The sequence below is a fragment of the Abramis brama genome, assembly GCF_963993115.1.
Source record: "Abramis brama genome assembly, chromosome: 25".
Taxonomy (NCBI): Eukaryota; Metazoa; Chordata; class Actinopteri; order Cypriniformes; family Leuciscidae; genus Abramis; species Abramis brama.
Window position 1 is genome coordinate 25,643,712 of NC_139987.1, and position 11,046 is coordinate 25,654,757.

Sequence of the window (11,046 nt, forward strand, 5' to 3'; positions counted from 1 at the left end):
GAGATTGATGTTCGCTGGTCCTATTTTGACAAGCAAGTTTCTTAATCACTCCGCCCGTATGTATGACAAACATGAAACATCAAAGCTCAAACAATCACTGTTTACCAAAAGAAATATCTGTCATTTGTTAATGTTAGGTGTCATTCGTTTACACAGCATGAGGCTACATTTGCTCTTTTAGCATGTTTTTGTTTGTATAAATATTTGGCATGTGTTTGCATGAATCTGTATTTAATATAATTTTCAAAAATACAAAATTAATTGTCATTATATTTTAAAATGTTTTCTTTATCTTATGGATAAACAATAGCAGTTTCTATTGTTCAAAGCATTTGTTACGTATGTTCTACACTTAACTCTTTCCCACCAGCGTTTTTTTAACTCTTTCATTGACGGAATTTTCCGGCTTTCCAAGTTTTCACTGTTATACGGTAGGGGGCGCTATTACACATCTTCTGAAAGAGTACTGAATCTCCTGATCAAACCACAGGCGAAGAAGAAGCAGAAACAAGCGATATATCATATGTAAACAGATCCATATGTAAAATAATGCGGCATATAAATCAAAACCTACGTTACTAAATGAAATGTCGACCCAGGACGAGATATAGGACTGTGAAGCTTTGGGGGTGTTGATGGACTCGATCAACTCCATCTTTGTTTTGATCATTGTTTTAATCCTATCTGGATTCATGGACTAAAATTAGATTTTCTCAGCTTTTTGCTCCAAATGTTGCTTTTTTAATGAAACTTGCACACCTTCAAGTGTTGATAAAAAAAAGAAAGCATGAAGCTAGAATAAAACAGGCACAGAGCAGAGGCTCTGTTCTTTATTTTGATATATTGCATATTCAAATATTCATACAATATATTCTGGGGGCCATGAAAATTTTGTGAAGATGATCAAAAATGCTGGTGGTGGCTGGAAACTTATTTCAAAAACGCTGGTGAGGAAAGAGTTAAACAAAGTTGCCAGTCACAAAATGTTCATGGCCGCCAGAATATTTTGTTGTATGAATATCTTAACTCGCAATATATCAAAAGGAAAGAACAGAGCCTCTCTTTTAAACAACAACAAAACATTGTATTCTAGCTTCGTGCATTCTTTTTATCAACACTTGAATGTGGGAAAGTTTTAGCCTGACAAGCCAGACCCATATCAAGATGTTGGGTCTGGGAACACACCATTGGCAGGACTCAATCCGAGGGCCGGGATAAACGGTTGTCTTTCAAATTCCCTCTGCATGCAATAGGATAGCGCTACAACCAACCAGAGCGTTTTCCCACCAGCGGGGCTAGTTGATTGATTAAACTTTTTCCGTATCCGGTCGGCAAAACTCTGAACACATCTTCCTTTTGTAAGAATGACTTCAGTGCCGTTCTTTGTTCTTTTCTTAAAGAAAAGCTTAACTCCAAGTCCTCCAGAGTCGCGGCTAAAGCCGATTCGAAAGACCGCTGATCGCCAGCAGCAGCAGCTCTTCTTTGTTTAGTAGCAGGGAACCGTCGCAACTCTGTCGTCTTTATGTTAAGCCCGCCCACCGACTCTATACACGATGTGATTGGTCTGACTAGAGTTTGGTTTTTCCAGCTCGCAAGCCAACGGAGAGTTGCAAGACGACACTGGCTGCAAAATAAAACTTGCTGCCGCTAGGGTGCGTCTAGATTTCTAGGCTAGGTAAATTTAATGAAAAAGAAACATTTTGAACAAAGAGCTGAGAAAATCCCATTAACACCCACAAGTCCATAAACACCCACAAAGCTTCACAGTCGTTTCCTCTTCATGGGTTCGACATGTCATTTGATATTCAGTTTTGATTTACAAGCTGTTGAATGTTTGATCACGTTAGCTTACCTGTGTGAAACATCCATAGACAGTAAAAGAAATGGTCACAGCGACCCCATAGACTTCAACGGAGAAAAGTGAAGTCAATTAGAAGCACTCACTTTCTGATGGCTGAGCGTACTGCGCAGACTCAAACTGAGCTTGACGACGTAGATGTGATGTGAGCAACCCGTCTGTCTTCTGGTAGCTGTGCCAAGAGAAACCTGAATCATTCCCTTCCGAATCTTGCAGAGACGGAGAGTGTGAGTAGGAGCTGTCCATGAGCTAGGAGCAGGAGGAACTTTATGACTCTCTATGGGCTTCTCCCTTGACTTTATGCCTCCACGTCCCCCCGATTGCGCGCAAGCTTCTCCTCCTGTCTATACGGTAATTTCTCTACTGTGCAACAGAGAGTCGCGTGGTTATCGTTAGCCTATTTTTACAAAAACTGCTTCTACAGGGCCATAACGTAAGATACAAGGTAATGGAGCCTTTTATACATTTTCGTGTTTCTTTAGAAATAAATAATGGACAAATGGAGTCTTTAAACGCCTCAGATGTAAAGTTAATTCGCTGTCAAAGTGACGTCAAAATGAATGGGAGTCAATGGAATGCTAACAGCAGGAGATGGTCTGCTAATCAATGGCGGCCCCCGGGGAAGCTTCAGTTTCCGGCTGATGGATTACCCATAGACAGTATAAGAAGTGGACAGAGCCATCTCATTGGAACTCAATTGAGACAAGTGAAGCCCATTTTTAGCGATTTTTTAGGACTTCCGTTCCTGACGCGCAGACTCAAACAGAGCTTGACGACGCAGATGTCACGTGAGCAACCCGTCTGTCTTCTAGTGGCTGTGGCATGAGAAATCTGAATCATTCCCTTCCGAAACTTGCAGAGACGGAGAGTGTGAGTAGGAGCTGTCCATGAGCTTGGAGCAGGAGTAACTTTTGCTAGGTATTCTGATTAATTATTTTGTCATTTTGCCTCCATGTCTCCCCGATTGCACGCAAGCTTCTCCTCCTGTCCATACGGTAATCTCTCTACTGTGCGACAGAGAGTCGCGTGGTTATGACGCAATCGTTAGCCTACTTTTACAAAAACTGCTTCCACGGGGCCGTAACGTAAGATACAAGGTAATGGAGCATTTTATACATTGTCGTGTTTCTTTAGAAATAAATAATGGACAAATGGAGTCTTCAAACGCCTCAGATGTAAAGTTATTCGCTGTCAAAGTGACGCCAAAATGAATGGGAGTCAATGGAATGCTAACAGCAGGTGAAGTTCTGCTACATGGTGGCACGCGGCCGGCTTCAACTTCCGGTCGACTTCCTTCCCGCTTGGGATTACCCCCTTGGAAACATCTCTTGTTTCTGCTTCTTCTTTGCTTGTTTTTGGATACTCTTTCAGAAGATGCGAAATAGCGCCCCCTACCACAGGGGTTCTTAACTCTGGCCCTCGACGTCCACTTTCCTGCAGATTTCTGCTCAAAACTAATCAAACACCGAACAAGCTAATCAATAATAGATTCAGCAGAATATGTACAGTGCCCTATCTATTTAATTGGTTATATATGCGTTTAGTTTAACTTCTATCTGGAAAACAGTCATCATTGAGAACTTTAAGCTGCCTGCGTTGTCGTTTTTATTTAAACAATGTTTTTGACTCATGCACACTTCCTGAAGGAGTGTCTTTACCTCTTTTCATATATGAATTCACATACATGTCTTTTTTTAAATTACCAACATAAATGTACACCTATCCATGATGTAACTGTAAATTATGAAATAAAACTTTTTTGTCTTATCTTCTGTATGCTTGTTTTCTATCATGCATTCAAAAGATCAATTAGATATTTTGATCTGTCTATCTATAATTCTGTCTGTCTTGTGCATCTACAAGTTGTGATAGTGATTTCAAATAAGTATTGTAGAAGTCCACTTTTTCCAGGTAAGACTAAGAAGTTTTAAAGAGCTGATAGTGCTTCTATTTAAGAGGTTGTGTAGAGTGCAAAATGCTGGACCATGGCGGCAGGTCTCAAGGACAAGCCGGACGCCAGACATGGGTTATGACCTGGCAATTACGTGGAAGAGGATTGGCCATCAGGTCGGCTTCTAATCCCATATCCTGGGAGGAGCGCCAGCTTCACCCACAGACTGTGTGCTTTCTGACACAGCCTACTGTAACAGAGGACACTCTACAGGTAAAAAAAACCCTCTTCTACTACTTAATCATAAAAAAAACCAGAGAGAACTAAAGCTAAGTTTGAGAATAAGGAATTCTGTTGACTGGTAAGAAATAGTTTTCATTGATTTAGATTAGATTTTTCTTGGAGATTTACTGTACTGCATAGTGTATATTTAATCAATGTTTTGATTCATTTTAAAACTTGACTGTAAAATACATTGCAGATACCCATACGGCACAGGTTACTTTTTCAACAAGAAGCATTTAGTGGAATCACTGTGCCATCTTTAAGGACATTATACAGTAGTTCTATCATCTTACATGTATGCATTTAGCAGTTGCTTTTATCCAAAGCGATTTACAAAAGCAATTCGCCAACAAAATTTGTAAAGTACAATGCCAGGTTTATCAGACAACTAGATTATTCCATAACCCCGCTATAGCTATCAAACCCTAACAGCTAGATTATTATTTAATGGTGTTCTTCAAACATTATAGACTAATCCTTGAGTTAAAAGCCTAATAATCCCCCACAACTCCGCCAAGAGATAGACTTTAAAGCATGGTGAAGTGCTGATGGGCCACCTGTTCAGAAGTATCACAGAGTTTTGCTGTTTTATGTAGATCTGAGCTCAGGCTGCCAGATTCTCGTCTGGTCTTGTGAACACTTGTGTGACCGGTTCAGAATGTCACGGCTGAGCACGAGGTCTCAGGATAGACCGATGCCAGTTGGGGCTTCGTTCCAAACACTTCATGTAGTCTGCTAGTCTATTAATAACACTTTCACTTTCCCAGTATTGTCAACGGGGATTGGATATGTCAAGTCTGTCACACAATGTTATAGTTTAAGAATCTCCCTTAGATAGATAAACCTATATACATTGACCAATGCTCTTAATATTTTGATGGACTGTCTTTAGTGTGGTTTGGTTCTCTTTTACAAAATATGACAAAATCATATTTGGCTTGATACTAAACTATGCCCTGTATTTAAGACATTTCTCGGGAACATTATTCAAATTTATCCATAACTGTCCTTTAGTAATGGACGACTCTTTGAGATTTAAAATGTAACCAATGCAACCACCTATGCTGAATAGATGTAGGCATGTTCAGGAAGTATTAATAAATCAGTCTCTTAATAAGGTAACCAGTCACAAACAAGTAAGCTGCCATTTTAAATCACGTGAAACGTTTCACCTTAGGGCACCATCTGTTAACTAACACAACATTAGTCTGAAATTAAGTATTCATTGCTATGATCATTCTGAAAACCTTGCCACTTTGTTCTTCCAGTGCTGACCCGTCTGAACTTTTTGACAAGAAACGGTGTGAAGATGGCAAGCTCATTCGCCAAGATGATGTCAAGCCGTGGCTTGCTCATGGCGAGCATTGGAGCCGGTGCGATGGCAACCGGTTATCTATTGAGTGACAGTGCTGTCATCTCGGCAGAACAGAGGAGGAAACTATACCCTCCCAGGTAAGCACTAGTGGTGAATTCAATTATATCCCATTGATAATACTGCATGAAATATAGCAAGTCATTGTATAATAAATATCTAGACTCTTGCTTGCTTAATCTATCACTTAACACATTGCTAATCATGTCTGAATAAAATGCATGAGAAGCTAATATGTTTTTAACATTCATCAAAGAAAGGGTACGTCAGAGTTAACTTGCACCTGTGATGGAAAAAAATATGATCAGGCGTAGAGGTCATGATGTACTATGTGATGAAGTGCCAAATGTTAACTAAGTGAAAGGTAAATGGGTGGGAACATGACACTTAAGTAGCTTATGTCCTTTTCCACACATCACACTCTTCCACGCTAATAGATGCCAAAGATCAAATCAGATCAGCAGACCAAGACCGAAGTTTCTCGAATTAACCTACTGTTGGTCTTTTAGGTTGATCCAACACCCTGATTCATACCTTAAAGTCCCCATGAAATCAAAATTGACCCTATTTACTTTGTTAGCGCATATTACTAGTCTTGTGGTGAACAATTAATCCGTGCAAGAAAATATTTTAAAAAAACATTTTTTACCATGGTAATCTTTAATCAAAATCTGAAAATGCCCCTCCCCTCTGCATTGGAGGACCTTCTCTGATGACGTAGGTTTGAGGAATTGGTTTGGGCAACGCTTAACCACTCCCCTCAAACCGTTGAGTCTGCTATGAGCAGAGATGGAGAGGAGGAGCGCTAGAGTAAAACCCTGCCCTCTGTTCAATATTCCTTTTCACTGGGAAATACGTCATAACACTGGAGAAAAGTCGTTTGCAACTTCCGGTTCACGGGGACTTTAACCTTCAACTGAGAAACTACATTAACTGTTTCTGATTAGTCAGTCTCTTGTCACAGTCCTATAGGTCTTATGTAGTACCGCTCCCTTTTTGTGTTCTGTCTTCTGGTTTGTATTTCCACAGTATAAAGGTAAGAACTTACGGATTTATGAATGAACCGTTCATTTTAAAATTTTCCCGGTCCACTGACATCTTTTATGTCATCCTCTTCAAACATAACAATGCTCATATGATAACTTTCGTTAACTCTACGATAAGTAAATCCCCTTCACCAGCTAATTACTCTTCGACATTGATGCCATAGAAGTATAAAGGGCTACCACAAAAACGGAGGTTGAAACATAGAATTCTAAAGATGGCAGCACGCTTGTTTCTCTGGCATATAAAGGCTGTAGATTTTGGATTTAGGCCCAGTTCACAAAAAGTCCATCTGCCCCAAATGCCACTCTCAGACTTTGCGATCCTCTAAGTCCACACTGACATAATCCTGGATATACTTTCGGGTAGTAATCCCACTATAAAGTCTACACTAGTGTAGTCTCGTGATATGACTGAATTATCATCAAGTGTGCCGTTTGAGCCAGGGCCAATGACTAGGGGTGTGCCTGAAGCCTAAATCCGTATTCGGGAAAGGCACGGAAAATGAATAACGCATTCTACGGAGCCCCTAAAGGGACATGGTTAGGCTTGCTGCGGTAGCCTGTTACAGTACATCAGATTTCGCTTCCCGCATGAAGAGAGTAAAGAGAGTCAAATGATGGCAAATGATTTGCAGATCCTGAGCGCCACTGACAAATATCTAATCTTGTCAAATGTGTGGTAATTACTGCCACTCCCTATTCACAGAGTACGTGTGATATCGGCTCCCTGATGCCCGCAAATTATACAATATAATTAACAAGATTGCTTCACAACAAACTCCTAATTTCTACAAGAATGCCATGGCTTCCAACAACTCATAATCTTCCTCTCAGTCACTTTTTCCACAGGGTTAAAGACAGAACATGACTCAAGATGTGACATTGTGTTCCTCAACAGTGCTGACTTCCCTGACCTTCGCAAACACAACAACTGTATGTCCGGTGCACTGACCCCTGCCATCTATGCCAAGCTGAGGGACAAGATTACCCCAAACAACTGGACTCTTGACCAGTGCATTCAGACTGGTGTGGACAACCCCGGTCATCCCTTCATCAAGACAGTCGGTATGGTTGCTGGTGACGAGGAGAGCTATGAGGTACAGCAATACATTCAAAATACCTAAATCCATAAAATATCCAACTTCTCTTCTCAAGAAAGTTTTGTTCAACCCTTGCTTAAAAGACCAGCTGGTCAACAGCATGCATTGTATTTGGGATGCTGGCTTCTTAAGTTTTGCTGGTGAATGTTATGACTATGTTGGTCTGCTATCTAGACCAGCACCAAACCACTACTAAACAACATAAACAAGCATGGCCAAGTCAAATTCATTATTGTAAAAACTGGTCTTTTCTACAAGATCTGATTTTGCCTCTCCTGTCTTAAAGGAACACACCAACGTTTTGGGACTTTAGCTTATGAGGAGCAGAGAGTTCGCTCAGAGTTGGAGTAAATCACTCCGCAGAAGTAGCAGTGCTTCGCCTTCTGAGAATATAGTTCCCAGTATGTATACGGTTAGAAGATGGCTGTGTCTCATGTGACCTTGTTATTTGTACACGGCACGCTGTGACTATACAAATCACAACATGTAAATAGTAAAATGCTGGCGTTATTTTGTCACTTATTGGGAGCAGTATGCTAGCTGGAGCCATTTACCTCCAGTCTTTGTGCTAAGCTAGGCTAGCGGTGGGTGCGTCAGACAGAGTTACGGCACGCACAGAGATGAAAAGGGTATGTATGGACTTATCTAACTCTGGGGGATACGGTGAATAAGCTAAAGTCCCAAAAAGTCGGCGTGTTCCTTTAATGTCTTGCAAACTAATTAGGAGAGACAACTCCCTTGACTTCTCTGTTGCAGGTGTTTGCTGAAATCTTTGATCCTGTAATCAAGGATAGACACAATGGCTATGACCCAAAGACTATGAAGCATCCCACTGACCTGGATGCCTCCAAGGTGCACATCTGTTTTTATCTCATCATGTAAAATGAGTTTCTCAGAGTTCCATTTGATTCTATTTTCTTCCTGGTTGTTTATCTTGCAGATCCATTCAGGCGTATTTGACGAACACTACGTCCTGTCCTCCCGTGTGCGCACAGGCCGCAGCATCCGTGGCCTCAGCCTTCCCCCTGCCTGCAGCCGCTCTGAGCGACGTGAAGTGGAAAGAGTGACTGTCCAGGCCTTGGCTGGCTTAAAAGGAGACCTCTCTGGACGTTACTACAGCTTGACTGAAATGAGTGATGCTGAGCAGCAAACACTTATTGATGTGAGTTGCTTCCATAAAGTTCTTTCTGTCATGGGATATTTTGGTTCCGACTGGATTCTAGGTTTAGTTGATAATGTGATTGGGTTTAATGGAGTTTCTTCCACACATCATGATGCTGAACTCTTCCTTTCATGCTGGCATGGCTTAGGAGCATTTTCTCTTTGACAAGCCAGTGTCTCCTTTGCTCACTTCAGCTGGGATGGCCAGGGATTGGCCAGATGCTCGTGGGATCTGGTAAGGCTAGAGTGAGAGAGAAGAAGCCATGGTAGCACAGCCCTAACAATCCCCACTCTTCCAAGTTTTTTATAGGTTGCATTTTCCCCTTATTCTGCTCTACTTCTCCAGTTCCACCTACCTTTGTCTACCTTTCATCCTTTTGTAGGACCACTTTCTGTTTGACAAACCTGTGTCCCCCTTGTTGACTTGTGCCTTTATGGCCCGTGACTGGCCAGATGCAAGAGGCATCTGGTATGGCTTTACGAAGTTCTTAGCATGACTTGATCACCATTTGTGTAGCTAACAAGATAAGTCACATAAGATATTTAGTATATATAATTCTCACTTTTGCCTGCAAGTAAAGAACTGTCTTCAGATCAACCAAAGCTTAAATTCTATGTAAGATTAAATGCATGTCATGGAACACTATTGCAAAATGCTCTTGACTTCATAAAGCATGACTGACTTACTGGCATGACTGACAGTACAGTACAAATCATCCATGTGCAATATATGGTTCCTAAATGACATTTTGGTTTTGAGCAAGCTCCTTCTTGTCTCTAAAACATCCAATCATTTGCAAGGCATAACAATGAGAAGACCTTCTTAATATGGATCAATGAGGAAGACCACACCCGTGTCATCTCCATGGAGAAGGGTGGCAACATGAAAAGGGTGTTTGAGAGGTTCTGCAGAGGACTCAAACAGGTAAAACCACACCACCTTTATGCTTGTCCATTAACCAAGCTAACTGCTCAAGAACATATCTAGAGCTGTATATTTGACAGTCTCATCTGTAAAATTGTGCTGTGAAGTTATTGTCTTTCATCCATTGGCTGCTTCTCTGTTGAACAGGTGGAAAAATTGATTCAGGAGCGAGGCTGGGAGTTCATGTGGAATGAACGTCTTGGTTACATACTGACTTGCCCATCCAACCTAGGCACTGGCCTCAGGGCTGGAGTACACGTTCGCTTGCCAAAGCTCAGCAAGGTAACAGTAATTAGCTTTATCTTATAGTGAAAGCTTTGGGAAAGAAGGAGTATTGAATGGCGGAAACCTGTCTAATTAAAAAAAATGCCTGTAGGACCCTCGTTTTGGAAAGATCCTGGATAACTTGAGGCTTCAGAAGCGTGGCACTGGAGGTGTGGACACAGCTGCGGTTGGCGACACTTTCGACATCTCAAACCTTGACCGCCTGGGCAAATCCGAGGTAGGTCATTCAAGCCAGTGGGTTAACATGGAGATTTACATGCACAAGATTCTGGTGTAACTCTGCTTTTCTTTACCAGGTGGAACTGGTGCAGCTGGTCGTCGATGGTGTCAACTACCTTATCGAGTGTGAGAAGAAGCTGGAGAGGGGCCAGGATATCAAGATCCCCGCCCCCATCCAATTTTTTAAGAAGTGAGCAACAATCTTCTGATGAAGGTTGGATCCAGTACAGCAAAGAGAATCATGGACACTCCTTCCACCAATCCCAGAACTGAAGGTCTTATATGTATAGAAATCTCAATAAAATGAACCCTACAACTACGAATTCTTTCTTATCTCTTATCTCAATCACTAACATCATGTGCACACAGCAAGCAATTGCTAGAACTCTGCTATTACAATCAACAAAGACGATTTACTTGGTAGACGCATAGATAGCTTCTCGTCGTGCTGCTTGATTCGCAGTGTAGACTGACTCATCTTATATTGCTGCCAGAAGCTTTTTACTCTTTAAGTATTTAGCAGCAGGATGTTACTAACAAAGTGAACAATAGGCGCGTTTCCATTTTAGATTTGTGCAAAACTTTTGCGATTTTGTTTTCTAAATGTCGACAAAAAACTATTGCGAAATGACGCCGTTTCCATTAACCGATATTATGCCACTAAAACTTAATTTTCAAGTAATTCATTCCAAAAATCATGGCAACGGACGTTGGTAGGTTTATGTATAGGCTATCCCAGCCACTGCACTGGCCATTATTATTAATCAAAGGAGACGTATGTGTGTTATCCAATCATTAATGGCAAGGAAAGACCCTTATACTTGAGAGCGGCACATATGAGGTGTTTCTGGGTGATTCTCCCTCATATCTGCTTCGAGGTCTTGATTGTGGCATTTCTTTGAGG

General features: G+C 41.3%; 1 protein-coding gene across 4 annotated transcripts; it reads left to right on the plus strand.

Moving 5' to 3' along the window:
- The first annotated feature begins 3,838 nt into the window (after positions 1–3,838).
- Positions 3,839–10,465, plus strand: ckmt2a (creatine kinase, mitochondrial 2a (sarcomeric)). 4 transcript variants are annotated; one of them, XM_084103748.1, is made up of 10 exons: positions 3,839–4,022; positions 5,303–5,486; positions 7,351–7,549; positions 8,309–8,404; positions 8,493–8,714; positions 9,097–9,182; positions 9,515–9,638; positions 9,786–9,920; positions 10,015–10,140; positions 10,220–10,465. In XM_084103748.1, exons 2-10 carry the CDS (start codon positions 5,344–5,346, stop codon positions 10,334–10,336), a joined length of 1,248 nt encoding a protein of 415 aa, XP_083959874.1. In that variant the 5' UTR covers positions 3,839–4,022; positions 5,303–5,343; the 3' UTR covers positions 10,337–10,465. The 4 variants fall into 4 exon arrangements, with proteins under 4 accessions (XP_083959874.1, XP_083959872.1, XP_083959873.1 ...); XM_084103746.1 differs by lacking the exon at positions 9,097–9,182 and adding an exon at positions 8,863–8,948 and having other exon boundaries at positions 3,893–4,022; XM_084103747.1 differs by lacking the exon at positions 9,097–9,182 and adding an exon at positions 8,863–8,948 and having other exon boundaries at positions 3,971–4,110.
- Positions 10,466–11,046: the final 581 nt, after the last annotated feature.